General features: G+C 44.0%; 1 protein-coding gene across 1 annotated transcript in view; it reads right to left on the bottom strand.

Annotated features, from left to right (window-relative positions):
* Positions 1-16,600, bottom strand: part of PDILT (protein disulfide isomerase like, testis expressed) — a 45,119-nt gene extending 28,519 nt beyond the window's left edge. Inside the window, exons 1-2 of the mRNA XM_039223814.1 lie at positions 16,396-16,600; positions 6,834-7,037 (exon numbers count right to left, since the gene is read on the bottom strand). Coding sequence (XP_039079745.1) covers positions 6,834-7,035 — 202 coding nt within the window. The 5' untranslated portion in view covers positions 7,036-7,037; positions 16,396-16,600. The remainder of the gene's footprint in view (positions 1-6,833; positions 7,038-16,395) is intronic.
* Between the last annotated feature and the right edge of the window lie 1,804 nt (positions 16,601-18,404).

Here is an 18,404-nt window from a genome sequence, read left to right as displayed (position 1 = left end):
CCAAGAACTATGGATTCCCCCTTCTGCCTGATTAAAACAGAGCAGTCACTTGAGCAGAGACTTGCTTTCTCATGTGGGCAGGACAGGTTCCTTGTCTTTGGTGTCTGCTCACCATTTTTGGAAAGGTAAATATTTGTTGAGATGTGTATTTTGTGTCATGCAAAGTGTGTGGCTCTAGTGCCCTCAACATTGAGAGTCCAGGATCAGAGATTAGGACCGCTGCAAAAAAGGGGAGACAGAGGTCTTCTTGGATGTCTGAGCTGTGCAAACGATTAGCTTACAATTCTACATCAGGTGGAATAGAGCTGCAAGGTTCTCAGCTCTTCCCTGAAAGGAACCATAAAACAGATGTGTAAGTGCTGGCCTATGTCCTGGGGTGGATGAGATATGTGGGAAACCAGCTGGAGGAGTCAGTCAGCAAAGTGGAAATGCCTGCCCTGCTCACAGGCTTGTGTAAAGAAAATAGCCCAAACTGGATCTCCCCTACAAGAGCTTACTCTGTGAGCTCGAAGTAAAATCCAGCATGTACCTTGGCATTGAGGTTGAAAGAAACCTGGGCTAGATGGAGATCAGAATCTCAGAACTATTTTGATGGAATTTTACATATCAGGCATGCTCCATATTGGATGGAAGCAAAAATGACCCAATCAGATTTTCCTTCCTGGGAACTATCAAGGTTAAGCACACAAAAAGAATGTTTTTGTTCCATGGTGTTATGAAGTGATTGCACAAGCCAGCTGAGGAGGCTCTGGGAACCAGGACAACTGAGCTGCTGATGCTGTCACATGCCCAAATTCCCTGATTCAAGTAACACCACTGAGACCACACCAAATAAGAAGAGACTGGGACCTGAATTTCAGATGGAAGGGACACAGACTAAAATGCTACAGGGGTGAGGCAGGGAATGTGATTGTGTGGGGTTGGCTGGATAGGGATGTTGCAAAATGACAGCCATGTTTTCTGATCCAAAGGGAAAATCACTACTCATCTCCAGCCAGTTGTCACATTGCAAGAATGTGGGACTGTGCCTCCAGATCTATTTCTTTAAGAGCAGATGTAAATTCAATTATAATTGTGAAATGTCTTAATCCTTAAAAAATTGTGTGGGTCAGGGGTACCTGGGTGGCTCAGTCAGTTAAGCTTCCAACTCCAGCTCAGGTCATGATCTCACGGTTTGTAGATTTGAGCCCTGCATCAAGCTCTGTGCTGACAGCTCAGAGCCTGGATCCTGCTTCAGATTCTGTGTCTCCCCGCCCCTCCCCCCCCCACCTCTCTGCCCCAACCCCGTTTGTGCTCTGTCTCTCTCTCAAAAATAAATGAACATTACAAGAACCTAAAACACTGTATTGCCCAAACATAACCCACCTGCTGGCCATCTTCTGTCCATGGGCTGCCTGTTACATCCTTGAATTCAGTATTGTGGGCAAGAAGAGGAGCCATAAAGAACTGAGAAGTGAGCCAGAGAGATCAAAGGAAACCAGAAGGGAATGGGCTCATGGGTACCAAGGAGCAAAGGGTCTCGGGTTGTGTCTCAGGTTGGAGTACTGTAGGTCAAGGAAGGTGAGGACTGGCAAATACCCATTGGATTTGGGAATGAGTTGACCTTGGAAACTTAACCTGAGCCAAACAGTCCATAAAGTCAGCCCTACACAGTAAACAGTTGTTGACATTCCTGCCCAAAAGAGAAAACTATTCCTAGTGGTTCAATGTCTGAAAGAGCTTATACCACCCAGCAGCTTCTCAGCCAGCCCAGCTTCAGGTTGCATTTGATCAAAACCCATTTCAAGGCTTCTGTATAATGAATGTGATTAAAGCCGATAATGCCACATGTTCCCCAAACCCTGGTTCTTCTTACTCTTCATTTACACTGCTGGCCTTTCTTTCCCAGGCTCTCTTGCAGAGCTGTGTCCTCCGGAAAGCAGGCAGAAATGTTAAACATGCTTTTCACCCTGTAATATGTATGTGAATCACCTGGTACTCTGACTCAGTAGGTCTGGAGCAAGGCCTGGTACTCTGCAATTCTAACAAGCTCCTAAGTGATGCTGGCATTGCTGGTCCACAGACCACACTTTGAATAACACCGATGTGCACCAGTTCCAGGGCTGGCCTGGCCCAGAAGCATGTCCTGTGTCTCTCAGTCCATTTGCTGGCTGGAGGCAGAGGATTCAGTGGAGCACTCTAGGCCCTAAGGAATGCATGAGTCACTAGATGGAAGGACCCTGGGCACTTGAATGACTGTATGGAGCAAAGCTTCTCTGCAGACCTGTCTGAGACTAAGATTTAAGAAAGCAACCTTTCCAAAACTAGATTCGGGAGTTGTCATAGCAGTTAGCTTTCCCTAACCCAGTGATGGTTAAAAGAGCTAATCAAAATCAGAACAATGAGAGAGTTTGGGTACAAAGGTGGGCAGTCATTTTTAAAATTCATTTCATTGAAGGACTTCATTCATCTAGCATTAAAAATTGAGTCATACCCCGAATAGCCAAAGTAATACTGAAAAATAAAACCAAAACGGGAGGGATCACCATCCCAGACTTCAGCCTCTACTACAAAGCTGTCATCCTCAAGACAGTATGGTATTGGCACAAAAACAGACCCATAGACCAATGGAACAGAATTGAGAACTCAGAAGTGGACCCAAAAGTATACAGCCAACTGATCTTTGACAAAGCAGGAAAGAATATCCAATGGAAAAAAGACAGCCTTTTTAACAGATGGTGTTGGGAGAACTGGACAGCAACATGCAGAAGAATGAAACTAGATCATTTTCTCACACCATGCACAAAAATCAACTCAAAATGGATAAAGGACCTGAACGTGAGACAGGAAACCATCAACACCCTAGAGGAGAAAGCAGGAAACAACCTCCTTGACCTCCACCGCAGCAACTTCTTACTTGACACATCCCCAAAAGCAAGGGAATCAAGAGCAAAAATAAACTGTTGGGACCTCATCAAGATTAAAAGCTTCTGCACAGCCAAGGAAACAACCCAGAAAATTAATAGGCAACCAACGGAATGGGAAAAGATAGTTGCAAATGACATATCAGATAAAGGGTTAATATCCAGAATCTATAAGGAACTCACCAAACTACACGCCCGAAAAACAAACAACCCAGTGAAGAAATGGGCAGAAGACATGAACAGACACTTCTCCAAAGAGGACATCCAGATGGCCAACAGACACATGAAACGATGCTCAGCATCCCTCCTCATCAGGGAAATACAAATCAAAACCACACTGAGATACCACCTCACGCCAGTCAGAGTGGCTAAAATGAGCAAATCAGAGAACTCTAGATGCTGGCGAGGATGTGGAGAAACGGGCACCCTCCTACACTGTTGGTGGGAATGTAAACTGGTACAGCCCCTCTGGAAAACAGTGTGGAGGTTCCTCAGGAAACTAACAATAGAACTCCCTTATGACCCAGCAATAGCACTGCTAGGAATTTACCCAAGGGATACAGAAATGCTGAGGCATAGGAGCACATGGACCCCAATGTTCATAGCAGCACTCTCCACAATAGCTAAAACATGGAAAGAGCCTAAGTGTCCATCAACAGATGAATGGATCAAGAAGATGTGGTTTATCTATACCATGGAATACTACATGGCAATGAGAAACAATGAAATCTGGCCATGTGTAGCAACATGGATGGACCTTGAGGGTGTTATGCTGAGCGAACTAAGTCAGGCAGAGAAGGACAAATATCATATGTTTGCACGTATAGGAGGATTAGGAGGAACTTGACGGAGGAACAAGCGGGAGAAGAAGGGCGGAAATGGTGGGGGAAAGGGAGAGAGGCAAACCATGAGAGACTCTTGAATGCTGACAAAAACTGAGGACTGATGGATGTGGGGGGGAGGGGAGGATGGGCATGGAGGAGGGCACTTTGGGGATGAGCACTGAGTGTTATGTAGAAACTAATTTGACAATAAACTATTTGTAAAAAAAAAAGAAGCTAAAAAAAAAATTGAGTCATAATGTGCAAAGAACTACTAAATGTTTGGCACATTTAAATTAGTCTACAACCTTGGATCTTGTGGCAAATACTGTGAATCAACCATTCCCAAGTTTTGCTTCCTGGACCATTGAGGACAGACACCTAAAACATTCACAATTTCAGACTCCTCATTTGGGAACAGCCATGGCCCAGTTCTAGCCAGTAAGATATAACAAAATTCGCTGGTGGAGTTTCTGGAAAGGTTTTTTTTTTTTTCCAAGAAACATACTTGGCTGACATGTATTCTGTCATTTTGCTATTTGCCTGTCCCTCCTTTTCCCTAGCAAAATGCGCAGTGCAACGCAAGAGCTGCCACCACCATCTTGTGACCACAAGCTACAGCATGTCAGAGGTGATGGAGCAAGAAGATAGAAGGAGCCTGTGTCTTTGATACAGTGAGGCTGCTAGGACAGCCATTGACTGCCTATCCCTGGTCTCCATATGAGAATATGAGATAAATCTTGAAATTTCCAAGTCATCATTAGCAGATTTTTTTTAAATTCCTTGACGCTGAACCCAGTCCTAACTGATAGAAAGTTGATCATCTGTTTGGGGCCAAGGGAGGCTGAGGACTCATTTACTGAGCATTTTCCATGTGCCAGATCCTTCAGAGATACTTAGTCAATCCCTTCACCTTCACAGATGAAGAAGGTGAGACACAAAGGAATGTACCTAAGGCCACATATCAAGGTGATGGCAGTGTTAAATTTTACACTCAGGCTGGCCTGGCTCCCAAACTCGTATACTTTACCCCAAACCTTGATGTCATCTATAGACAAAATGTGTGGATGAGTAAAGTTAAAAAGAAAAAACACTTTAGGATTTACCCAGGCTTGGCATGTAGTCTTTGAAAAATACTGATGTCAGAAACAATAGATGCCCAAGTATTCACTCCACTGCTCTGGCTAAAGATTGCCCATCAATGGAGGTCAAATAGTGATCGTTTCTCTCACCTCGGGCGAACCTTCAAGCTTCAAAATGCATTTGCATTGCCCTGGAGACCCTACTGTGTTCCAGGATGCAAGGACGTGGGAGTTAAGCCAGAGGAGGCTGCTCAGCTGTTTTGCAGCTTGAAGAACCATTTCTGAGGACAAGTCCAAGCTATCACTTCTGTGAGCACCCAGTGTACACAGTTCAGACTATTCTAATGGCATGAACACCATTCTAAAGAGTTTCTCATGCTTTGTGACATCTCTGGCTTCAACTACAAAGTCTCTGAGAGCAGAAACCAAGGCCTCTTTTCTCTGGGTTCCCATCAGCCCCACCCAAGGCCTGGCACTGAGCAGGGCTGAATAAAAGTAGGGCGAATCAGAATGCAGTAATAATAGTTCTGCCCAATGAGTGCTCACTAGGCACTAAAGACTGCATGTTTGAGTCTGTTTTCAGTGCCACAGCAACCTGCAAGGGAGAAATTATTAGTGTGTTTGTGCAGAGGAGGAATCTAATAATGATAGAGAATGGCCGCCCAAACATTCTTAAGCTCTTATTGTGCAGCAGGCACTGTGCTAAGCACTTAGGAATTATATCCTGTTGCTAAATTACCCACTTCACAGCCAAGTAAAGAGAGGCTCTCAGAGTGATCAAGGTCACCTGCTCAAGGTCGTCTGACCAGTAAGTGGCAGAGCCCCTGTATTTGAGCCTAGGACCGTGAACCTCTAAAAATTGAACATCATCTCAAGACATGCACTGGTCAGACTGGAGAGAAAAGGAAGCCTGTGAGGTGTCAGGGTCAGAAGAAGGCAAACTGACAGAAGGGAGAAAGGGCTATGCCAGAGCAGCAGCCAGGAGAAGGGGAAGAGAACGTAGGGGGGAGGGGCTGCATGGAAAGGGGTAGAAACCAAGAAGGGGAAGCACCTGCACCACGCTGCCCAGCTCTGGAACCCGAGGCTTTGCCTGGCCTCCGGGAACCTGGGTGCTAGTCCCGCTGATACAGCCTGGCAGCAGACCTTGGACACTTCCCAGGAGTGGCTCTGGAGGCAGGATTCTGGAATCCAGTGTTCCCATGTACTTTCTGTACCCTCCCAATCCTTGCATGTGGGAAGTGGCCTAGCACAAGTGCAATCCCCGCTTGTGAACTGTGTGACCTTGGGCAAATCGCTTGGCCCCTCTATGCTTCTGTTTCCGCAGCTATAAAATAGGGAGACAAATGGTGCCACCATGCTGGGCTGTTGTGAAGATTAACTTAACATTTAGTGGGGCACTAAGGACAGTCCGCAGCACACCTTACTACTATGTGAAAGCTGTTATGAAAACCGCTCCCATCCTGTGCCAAGGCACAGCTCTGTGCCCAGTGCCCCAGGGAGAGATGAAATATCCACTGAAGTAAAGAACAACAGTCCAAAAAACAAAAGTGGACAGACAGAGTGCAGATAAGGTGATGTTCTGCAACTCTTTGCTCAAGAGCTTGCCCATAGTTGCCACCGTTATTGCTCTCTGGTTGTGTTCCAGCCACTTAACATATTATCCCATTTAACCTTTACAACAATCCAGAATGGTCAGGATGCTTCTGTGCACCTTACAGAGGGGAAAGTTGAATTTCAGAATATGAAGACACTGAAGAGTAAGTTAGCTTTTTACTTTCAGTGGGACAGAGGAGCAACATACAAGTCAAGACTAAAGTGGCAATGTAGCATCTTGCAAATTGCTTAACATCTTGGACTCGACATTCTCATCTGAAGTCGGGAATGCTAGTACATCCATATTACTTTTAAATATGTTAATATGTGTTCTCATCTATTTAGCAATATATAAAACTTCTCTGGCTGCCAGGAGCAAAGAGGCAGATCTCACCCCACCCATCACCCGTCACCCAGGAGTAGGGGATACTCACAGAAAAGCACCATGAGGAAGCGAGTCTGGTTCAGCATCTGGGTCAGGCCAGCAGGGGTTAGCACCAGCAGGTTGCCTTCCTCCACGATATGCAAGGGCTGGGATATGTTGATGCTGGCTTCCTTGACATCCTCCTCTGGGAAGCCCTGGACAATGGAGACGCAAGCGGCCACCAGCAGCAGGGAGATCCATTGCAGCTCCATGGCTATCCCACAGGGCCACAGAGAGGAACAGGAGCCCTTATCAACACAGGTGGCAGGGCACCACGTCATCACTCCCTCCCCCCTCTCCTTCCCTGCCCAGCCAGTTTCTATATGGAGAATATGGCTGAGCCTGGCCCCCAGCTCCCTAGTAGTACCCACACATGGCAGTGGCACTGGAAGAGATACAAAATGTTAGTTAACCTCAGCCCCTGTGTAAATTGTGCAGGGATAGTTCAGAGCAGCAGGGCCCTACTCAGAGCCACACGAAACCAAATCACATGCGAGCATTTGAGCCTTCTGGCTTCCCAGTCAATAGGTTAGACTTTTGCAGAGATATGTCCCACTCTTGAGTCCTAGGGTGAGTCTCTGGACCTCAGAGATAATTGGTCCAATTCCCCATCATGGCCTCTGCTTCACATTCCTCCAGCTCCTGTTTGAATGCCTCTTACAATGGGAAGCTCATGACCTCACTTTCCAGTCATGTACCCCAATGATTGAACAAATTTTCTCTACTGTAAATATTTCTTTTGAAAGTCATGAGGCACCAGGATTGAGCCCCTTATCGGGCTCTGTGCTGACAACGTGGAGTCAGCTTGGGATTCTCTTTCTCCCTCTGCAGTTCTCTCTCTCTCAAAATAAATAAATGAACATTTTTTTTAAAAGGCCATACATAACTGTAGGTCACACTTGTAAAAATTCCAAACAATACAATGAAACCATTTTAAGCAGCAAATAAAAATCTCTCTCATAATCCCACCTCTGAGAAAGCTACTCTTAACAGTTTGAAATGGATTCTTATACATGTTAAAAATTCCTATGTAAATTCGAATATACAATTTTAAACATAAATGGAGTTAGCTATGCATGTTGTTCAGTGTTCTGATATTTTTACTCAGTAATATAAAATATATCCTACATACCTTCCTATAAAATACATTCCTTTTTTCTTTTCTTCTCTTCCATTTGTTTCTTTGTTTCTTTCTTTGTTTGTTTCCTTATTTTTACAATTTTTAATTGTTAGAATCATAGAATGGTCTGGGTCAGGAGCTTCCTTTCTCTACGTTCCACCCTCCCTATTTATGTCTTCCTGCCTTCCTAACAATTTACAGTATAAATCACCTCATCAGATCTTTATAAGTACTCCTCAAGCATTGAGCTATTTCTCTGTGTAGCATGGACTGCCTGAGTGTCTTAAAGAAGAAGACCTATAGCAGATAGGAGTGGGTGCCTAGGTGGCTCAGTCAGTTAAACGTCCAACTCTCAGTTTCAGCTCAGGTCATGAGCTCACAGTTTGTGGGATTGAGCCCTGCATTGGACTCAGCACTGCCAGCACAGAACCTGCTTGAGATTCTTTCTCTCTGCCCCTCCTATGCTCACATTCTCTCTCCTCTCAAATAAACTTAAAAAGAAAGAAAACGACCTATAGCAGGTATGGTCTAGGTCATACCTTCAGATTAAATTTATAAGTATTTTAACTTCTTTGTTGACTGCTGTAGTCCTAGCACCTGATATTTTGGTAGGAAAATGGACAAGTGGCATGAATCAATACATGAATGAATGAATAAATACTTGATCTTTGCCTAGGAAATATGTTTGTCAAATTATTTAAAGGTTTTTAAAAAATAGATTGCTGGAGACCTGCTCCAGCCAGTCCAGGGGTCCCTGAAGGATGGACAGTGTCGGCGAGAGAGAGAGTGAGAGAGCCCCGAGATTCTTTCCGATCACCAGGCAGGCATCTATCCTGTCAGTTTTGGTGTCTTTACTTAAAGGTCCAATGGCAACATGAGATCAGAAAAAGGAATTTTTACAGTGGAAAACTCCTTGTGATAAGATGCTTTGAAAAGTGTACAAGAACAGGTTTTTTGGAAGTATTCTTGCAGAATTACCCCAATCATAGTGAGGTTGAATAAATCATACAACTAAGGAAATAACAGGATGACATACATATTTGTTCTAAGTTAATAACGCTAGGATTAGGACATAGTTTAAGTTGTATATAGATAGGCTAGGAGTCATTTTGTTTGGCTCACAAAAGGATGAATGTTTTTGAGCTGGTTAATAAGTTGTTTGTGGCAACCTTTCTGACTTGATGCTGAATGTGTAAACACCATGTAGGCCCTAAATGTGTCGGCCTTTGTTTTTGGGTTATGTTTTAGCTACTCTTATCTACCCTCATCCCAGCCGCCAGTGTAAGGGAGGGTGTTTGTGGAAAGTTAGACCTTAAATTCGATAAAGGGAACAGCCCTTATCTGTTCCTTAACTCTAAATTAGGCTCTTTGTCTCAGGGCCAGGGTCAGTTGTAACTCTTGTGTTCTTAACCTCCTTTATTACCTAAGTCTTGGATCTACAAGTCCCATAGGAAGAACCTTTTGACAATCATCCACAGTGCTTTCATCTAAAATCTCTTCTGAAAAGGCAGGAATATGCTTTTCCTTATGAAGAATCTGTGTGGGAAATATCAGTCTGATTTGGAATATTGTGAGGCCTGGTCAATACTAGCAGGCTCATTTCCAACATGAGCCAGTAGTAGCAGAAGGAGATACCAGTTTTCGTTTCTCATGGCAGGAGCTGTGCAAACACTGACATTTCCTTGCTGTGACTGTCATCCAGCGAGGCTGGTGTGGCTCCTAGCAATAGATATAATGTAATTTTTTGTCCTAAAATATAGAGAATTGTGACTAACTCTAGCTCGAAAGTTTTTAAGTACCTTATAAAAGGTACTTAATATACTTATCATGTGCCAGACACTGTTCTAGTCCTTTCCATGCCATCACATTCCTCATGACAACCCTATGAAGTAGGCATAGTACTATTTTAATCCTCATTTAATGACTATTAAAAGAAAAGGCACAGAAAGGTTAAATAATTTATCCAGGGTCACACAGCTAATAGGTAATAGACCCAGGCAATCTAGCTACAGAGTCCATGCACCTAACCACAATGATGTACTGTCTCTCTGGTGACTCATGGCAAAATGGATGCAGTGAACAATATTTTGAGACATTAACTGAGGCTCCCGCACCCTGGCATCCTGTATCCTCCATCATTCAATCAAGTCCTGCCTTGGAGGAGAGGACTGAGGCTGCAACAGAGAACAGAGTCAGATTTTTGATTCAGGATTCCAAAGCAGGCCTTTGAAACTCACAGTAGGGACCATGCTTTTGCAAATCAGGGCTCAAATTGCAAGAATGGCTGTGTTTTTTTGTTTGTTTGTTTGTTTGCTTCAAGAAAAGGGTTCTGAGTACCCCATGGTTTATGCTCTGAAACATTTTTTTTAGGAACTGAAGATAAGAGACCAAATGTTGTAACAAAAGATGCTCCATTGCTCTTATTGCTCAGGAAATTCCAAGGGTTTTGATCCAGGAACTATGGATGAAGACCAAATATATATGAGAAACATATTTGGTCATCTGAATGCTCAAATATATATATTTATGTTAAAAAGAAAAACAAGCCCCAAATGGAATCATTTGCCACCCCCTCATAGCAAACAAGACTTAATTGTAGTTTCAACCTATCCAAAGAGTGTGACCTTTTATTTTTAATTATTTTTCTTTTTAAAATTTTATTTAAATTCTAGTCAGTTAATATATAGTGCAATATTGACTTCAGGAATAGAATTTAGTGATTCATCACTTACTTACAACACCGAGCCCTCATCCTAACAAGTGCCCTCCTTAGTAACCATCACCCATCTAGCCCATCCCCCACCCACATGTTAATCTGTTTTGTTTCTTAAATTCCACATATGAGTGAGGTCCTGTGGTATTTGTCTTTCTCTGACTTATTTTGCTTAGCTTAGCATAATACACTCTAGCTCCATCCAAGTTGTTGCAAATGGCAAGATTTCATTCTTTTTGATGGCTGAGTAATATTCCATTGTAGGTATAGGAATGCGACGTTTTAAAAGTCAGCCTAAAATTTCCTGATTAGCAGTAGTAAGATAATCTAATGATTAAAAAAAAACCAGAAAAACAAAAACAAAAGACAACAAAACCTGATTTTCCCTTCCCCAACAAAAGATGTTCTGGCCTGAAACAATCTTTTTGTTTGTTTGCTAATAACATGTTCCTCCATTCTCCTACCTATGAAAACCTTCCATTTTGTACAACCCCTGGAGCATCTCTCTACTTGACATTGGATGCTTCCTGAGTCATGAATTGCTTAATAAAGCCAGTTAGATCTTCAAATTTACTAGCATGAATTTTGTTAACACTTACAAATCACAGTATCACAGGAGCCCCACTCTGTTTCTCCTCTGCACTGAAACCCCAACCTTGACTCTTTGCTGACCATTGCAGCCCCAGTACCCATTACCATGCCAGCCCATAATACTAAGTAACATCATTATGTATTAACCTAGTATTTGAGCTTTACATTCACCATCTTGTTAACCCTTACAGCATGTCTATGAGGTAGGTACAATTATGATGCCCCCCTTCATCAAGGTGGAGACTCATACAAAACCACCCTCAGGTAGATGAAGGAGCACGTGGGTTCAGGAACATCTAAGCCCAATGCCCGTGGTCTAAACCAGGGTTCAGCAAACTGACTTACTGCCTGTTCTTGTAAATTCACTGTTACTGGGTCACAGCCACACCCATTCTTTTGCTGTTGTCTGGCTGCTTTAACTACAATGGCCAGCTTAAGTAGTTTCAACAGAGACCATATGTGGCCAAAGGTGCCCGAAGTATTTATTTTCTTCCTCTCTACCAGAAAAGTTTGCAAACTTCAGGTCTAAATCACCATACCGCAGTCCCCATGCCCCCACACCTCACTCACACCTTAGATCTTAGACTCCTCAGATCTGTAAGTCCACTATTAGAGCTTATCATCTCTGTAGAATGAGTGAGTAGTGCCTGCCTCCCAGGGTAGTTATGAGCATATGATAAAGAACCTGTGCTCCATTAGCCATTCTTACCCCAAGATGCACATTAAAGTCCCACTGGGAGCTGTTTAAACAGTACTTATGCTATGCCTCCACCCAGACCAATTAATTCAGAACCACTCACGGTGATGCCCAGATATCTGTATGTTTTAAAAATTCCCCAAAAGAGGGGTGACTGGGTGGCTCAGTCAATTAGGCGTCCGACTTTGGCTCAGGTCATGATCTCACACAGTTCATGGGTTCGGGCCCGGCATCGGGCTCTGTGCTGACAGCTAGCTCAGAGCCTGGAGCCTGCTTCGGATTCTGTGTCTCCCTCTGTCTCTGACCCTCCCCTGCTCACGCTGTATCTCTCTCTCAGAAATAAATAAAACATTAAAAAAATAATAAATAATAAAAATTCCCCAAAAGATTCTTTTTTTTAAGCTCTCTATTTGGAAAATTTTGAATATATGCAAAAGTAGACTGGTTGATGTGCCTCTAGCGTCACTCAACTAGGTTTACTATCACCATCCATCTTGTTTATACTCTTTTCACTTCCTGCCCTGAACTATTTTGAAGCCAGTTCCATGTCTTACATTATTTCATCCATAAATAATCCGTTATGAATCTCTAAAAGATTAGGTTTTTTAAAAAATAAAACATAACCACAATACCATTATTCTCCTTAACAGAATGAACAATAACTTCTTACCAAATACCCAGACTGTTTGAAAATTAACCCAGTTGTCTCATAATTTAAAGTTTTATTGAATTGGGATCCAAATGAGATCCATGTGTTGTCATCGATAGTCACAGGTAATTCTGTCTTACAGTCTGTAGGTTAGGTTAAGAACCAGATGATCAGGGCACCCAGGTGGACCAGTTGGTTAAGCATCTGACTTCAGCTCAGGTCATAATCTCAAGGTTCGTGGCTCCAAGCCCCGCATCAGGCTCTGTGCTGATGTCATGGAGCCTGGAGCCTACTTCAGATTCTGTGTCTCCCTCTCTGCCCCTCCCCTGATCGATCTCTCTCTCTCTCTCAAAAATAAATAAACATTTAAAAAGAGGCAGAGAGAGAACCACACAGTCCAATGAAATCAACCAGGGCAAGTCATTTGGCTTGAGTGGACCGTGGAACATCAGAGTGCACGCCAGGCTGGTCAAGGCCACTATGGGCTCCCCCAAAGGCTTTTTTTTTTTTTTTAATGTTTTTTTTTTTTATTTATTTCTAGGAGAGAGAGAGAGATAGAGAGACAGTATGAGCAGGGGAGGGTCAGAGAGAGAGGGAGTCACAGACTGAAACAGGCTGCAGGCTCTGAGCTGGCAGTCAGCACAGAGCCCGACGCGGGCAAAGGCTTTTGACAAGAGTATTCATGCATGTAAGCGACCAATGGATACATGAAAAGATGTTCAATATCACTCATTGTCAAGGAAATGCAAATCAAAACCATGATGAGAAACAACCTTACACCCGTCAGAATGGTTAGACTAAAAAAGACAGGAAATGAAGTGTTGGCAAGGATGTGGAGAAAAAGGAATCCTCTTGCACTGTTGGTAGGAGTGCAAACTGATGCAGTCAGTGTGGAAAACAGGGTGGAGTTTTCTCAAAAAATTAAAACTGAAAATACCATATGATCCATTAATGCCACTGCTGGATATTTACCCAAAGAAAACAGAAACACTAATTTGAAAAAATAAAGTAACTCTGTGTTTACTACAGCATTATTTACGATAGCCAATATATGAAAATAAACTAAGTGCCCACACATAGATGAATGGGTAAAGAAGATGTGGCATATACATACAATAATATTATTCAGCCAAAAAAAAAAAAAATCTTGTCATTTGCAATGGACCTAAAGAGTATAAGGCTAAGTGAAATAAGTTAAAAAAGAAAAACACTGTATGATTTCATTCATATGTGGAATTTAAGAAACAAAACGAATAAACAAAGAAAAAGAAGAGACAGAAAAAAGACACTCTTAAATACGGAAAACAAACTGGTTGTTTCCAGAGGGAAGGTGTGTTGATGGATGGGTGAAACAGATGAAGGGGATTAAGGGTACACTTATCGTGATGAGCCCTGAGGAATGTATAGAAATGTTGAATCATGTTACACAACCAGACACTAATACAATGTAGGGTAATTACACATCAGTAAGAATAAATAAATATACAAGTAACAAAACTGAAGAATACTTGTAAAAACAACAACAACAACAACAAAGGGGTGCCTGGGTGGCTCAGTTGGTTAAGGGTCTGACTCTTGATTTCAGCTCAGGTCATGATCTCACAGTTCATGGGATAAAGCCCTAAGATGGGTTCTGTGCTGATAGCAGGAAGCATGCGTGGGATTCTCTCTCTCTTCCCTGTCTCTCTGATCCTCCTTCCACTTGTGCTCATGAATGTTCTCTCTCTCTCTCTCTCTCTCTCTCAAAATCCATTAATAAATATGAAAACAAAACATCTGCTAGATGGGTTACTGCTTGAATAAAGCCAAAAAGATCTTTAAACTTACTCAGTTGAATTTTGTTTAGCAGACTGAAGGAAGCAAAGAAGTGAACTATATACTTTCCCAGGAAAAGAATGGGAGGGGGCAGGTTGTTTCTCTCTGTCTCTCCCCCCATCTCTCTTTCCCCTCATCTCTCTGTCTCTCTTTCTCTTCTCTCCCTCTTCCACACCATATCCTTGGCTGTCTTTCTTGTGACCCTCTGGCCAAGCTCAGCCTTGCTTCATCACAGAGTTCCTCCTCAAACTCTGGACCGCATTCTGACTCAACCCCTGGCACTGTGCCCTCAGCACCACCCAGACCCCTGCTCCTGCTCAGGAACCCCGGTTCTCCCTGCACCCACCGCTCTGGCCTGACAATCCTGGTGGTTCCTCTGTGTGTCTCTGGGGAACCCTCCGCCCCAGCCACACAAATTCCAAGCCTAGGTCCAGCCTCTACCTCCCACCCCCACACAGGGAGGAGTGCCATGATAGAAAACTTTTCTGAATAAGAATAAATAAGAATAAGAACAGCTAATGCAGAGGGCCTTGCTATCAGCCACCTCTGCTCTGAGCACTAAATGTCACTGGTGCCGACACTGAAGCCCCCTGTCCCAGCCACCATTGTCTCTGGTCCGGCTGGAGAAGTGGCCTTGTCTCTACTTACCCTTTTTGCTTTCCTCCCCATCCATTCCTCACACAGAATTTAGAGATCTCCTTCTAAAACACAGCTTAGATCACATCACCGTCTTATGGAAAAGTCCAGGGCCCTGCCGTCACATACAATATGCTGGCAGCTCAGAACCCCATCATCCTGTTCCCTGTGACCTCAGCTCTGTGCTCTCTCCCGCTCCTATGTTAGCATGTCAGCCAGGCTGGTTCCTTCCCTCTCCTGAGGCCTGGGACCTTTGCCTCTGCCTGGAACACCGTTTCCCTGATCTGTAGCCTTTTTTGGTCATTCTGCTATGCTGAGAGATGCAGAGACCAACCGAGACCACTGAAGCTGAATTAAGGGAGTCTTTATTACTGGCTGGAACTGCACAGAGTTAACACAGAACTCTAAATGTGCAGCCCTGAATCCAAGGATTTAGGGCTTTTTATGATGAGCAAGCAGACAAGTGGGCAGTACAGAGGCAGGATTGAGCTGTTATTGTAAAAAGACTACAGAGTGATAAAGAGAGCAGTCCTTATCCTGGCATGTAGGAAAACATTTGTTATTTTGAAGGTAAGGTTTAGGATTGTAGGGGAGTTTTAAGGGAATAGCCATTATCTCAAGGACAAAGTATGCAAACTGTGTCATAAATAACCATCAGCAGGGGTTATTAACCCTTTTCTTCTTATTTTTTTTTTTCCTTGCACCTGAGGATAGTCACTTAGCCCTCCCAGTGTAAGCCCAGAAGGTAAACTCTGGGTCAAGATGGAAGGACTAAGGCTAAATTCATGTGCAACAATTCAGGTCCCAAACACCAGCTCCTCTGAGGGGGGTCTTCCCAGGCCACTTGTCTCCTCCCTACCTCTGCCTACAGCCCTCTCGGCCATATCACCCCCATTTACTTCAAATCTTGTATTACTACTTTTGAGTGTACACGGTTTCTAAACTTTTTCCTGTAAATGCATTTGTTCACACCTGTTTCCCCACCTCCTAGAACAGTGCCTTGTCCTGATCTGGGACTCAATGAATGTTTTTTAGTCACTGAATGAACAAATGACCTAATTCTCACACAAACCCCACAGTGCATTTCAGTGATTCTCAACCATGACTGCTCATTAGAATCTCTTGGAGAACCTCAAAAAAATACTGATGCTTGAACGCTAGCACATTAGGTCCTAATTTTATTGGTCTCTATGGGGTGGAGTGAGTCTTTCTTTTTAAAGTCCCTTAGGTGATACTAATGTGTAGCCATCTTCACAGTAAACCACACATAAAATTATAACCATCCTGGCAGAAGGAATGTGACCAGGGCATGGCCCATCCATCAGAATTGCCACTTCACTCAAGCCCATACCTGCAGGAAGCCTGGTTATGCTCAGGCCCACTGGGGCTGAGCTGGGGCAGCAAACTCCAGGGCACTTGGAGGAGGGAAGTCGTGGCCCGAAGAACAGACTCCTGGTTTCCCTTTGTGACAGAGTAGGACGAGGAAGCCACTGGGTGTCCTAAAGAAATCCAGAAGCAGAAATGAAGACCCTTCCTGGCCACGCTGGGACTACAGCAGCCTGAGCAGCAGTGTTCCACATTCTGGGGTTCTGGAGACCAGGGTGGCCCTGGAGAAGAATGGCCATTGTTGGGTAAGGAGGCCCTGCCCTTGCTGAGAGGAGCTTGCCTAAGCACAGGGGTGGCGCTGGAGGTCACTGAGAGCACCAGAAACAAAACACACCCTGGCCGAGAGTGGCACAGGGGGACTCTGAGCTCTGTGTCTAAACATTGGAATTTGAATCCCAGGTCTGTCCCTAAACAGCTGTGTGGCCTTGGACATGTCATTCACCCTTTCTGAGGCTCCATTTTGTCATGTGTAAAATGTCATAGAATCCGCAGGGCTGTTGGAAGGGTTGAAGGAGCTGACATGGGCAAAGTGAGCTGCAAGGGACCCAGAGGGCAGAAAGCTGGCCCTAGTCCCTCCTCCTAGCCTCTCCTCCACTCCCAGCCCCAGCCACACTGGCCTTCTTGCCACGCCTCCAAGATGACAGTCAAGCTCCCACCTCAGGAGCACTTGTGGTTTCTGATGAGGTTTTGGGGTGATGGTGGGTTTCATGGGTTTCAGAGCTGACAGCCAGGAAAGATTTCTTGAAGATGTCTTTGGTGCAAAAAGGTGATTTTATTAATGTGCAAGGACAGGACCCATGAGCAGAAAGAGCTGTCCCTGACCCTGTGGAGGTACTGGTCATACACTTGGGAGTTCATAGGCTAAAGAAGACTCCCAGGATACTGGAGGCCTAGCTAATGTCAGCCTAAGGTTGTTTTTCCCTCCAGCAGAGCATTAGCGTTAAGACTACAGCAGGGAGTTCCTAGAGAAAAGTTTTACTCTGCCTGCCTCAAGTATTTGACATTGGGCTGCGGGTTCTATGGAAATTCAATTTTATCTGCCATTTCCTCTGCCTTTGTTTCCCATATCAGTTTCTTTTACACTCAGCTCTTCACTCAGGTGTATTCAGGTTTACTGTCTTATCTCCTGCAAGTCTTTGCTCACACATCACTTTCTTAGCCTGGACCTTTCCTGATCACTTCATTTAAAACCATTAACTTCCCCAGTCCTCTCTTTGGTACTTTCTCTTTCTAAGCTTTACTTTTCATTATAGTCCTAATTACCTTTTAAACTCCTTATACTTTACTTTGCCTAGCAGGTAACAGATGCTCAAAAAATGTTTGTTGAATGGCAAATGAAAGGCACTCATTGCTATTATTAGCCATAGCAGCAGAATTATTGTCAGAGTTTGCAGCCTCCAGTTCTTTGTGGCTGGATGCTTATCAAATACTGATGGATAGCAGTGAAATTGACTTCAGGTCACCTGTAAAGCAGGTTATCTGACCATTCACCTCCCTGAGAATAGAGAATGTACCTTTAGACCTGGCTGCAGATTTGCAGATAAGAGTGGTTGCCTGGGACCCATTAGAGGCCTGGGCAGGAAGTAGAATTTGAAGACCAAAGAGATGATTCCCTACGGACATGCTAGGTAGGGTGGGAGAGGAGCTGCCTCCATGGAAAGGGGAAATACTGGCCTGGCCAGGAAATAAGCTAGAGCCTCAGGGAACAAAGCATGGTGGAGGATGAACACCCAGTGTGATGCTAACCACTGCAAAGCAAGGCAGTGATGCCTAAGCATCCTCTCCAGGAGGTGCCCATAGCCCCTTTTCCATGGGAAGGACTTTGAGCCACTTCTAAGGCTAAGGAAGGAAGGTGATCTGAGGTCAGAGAATGTCACGGGTCAATTTGTACTTGCTACACATAGCAAGGTCTGGCAGACAAAAGATTTTCACTAAATAGTAGTTCTCGTTTACTCTTCATGGACTCAACAAGTA

The sequence above is a fragment of the Hyaena hyaena genome, unplaced genomic scaffold, assembly GCF_003009895.1.
Source record: "Hyaena hyaena isolate Hyena2069 unplaced genomic scaffold, ASM300989v1 scaffold_1455, whole genome shotgun sequence".
Classification (NCBI taxonomy): domain Eukaryota; kingdom Metazoa; phylum Chordata; class Mammalia; order Carnivora; family Hyaenidae; genus Hyaena; species Hyaena hyaena.
The sequence above is the reverse complement of the archived record's forward strand: the minus strand, read 5'-3'. Positions and strand labels throughout refer to the sequence as shown.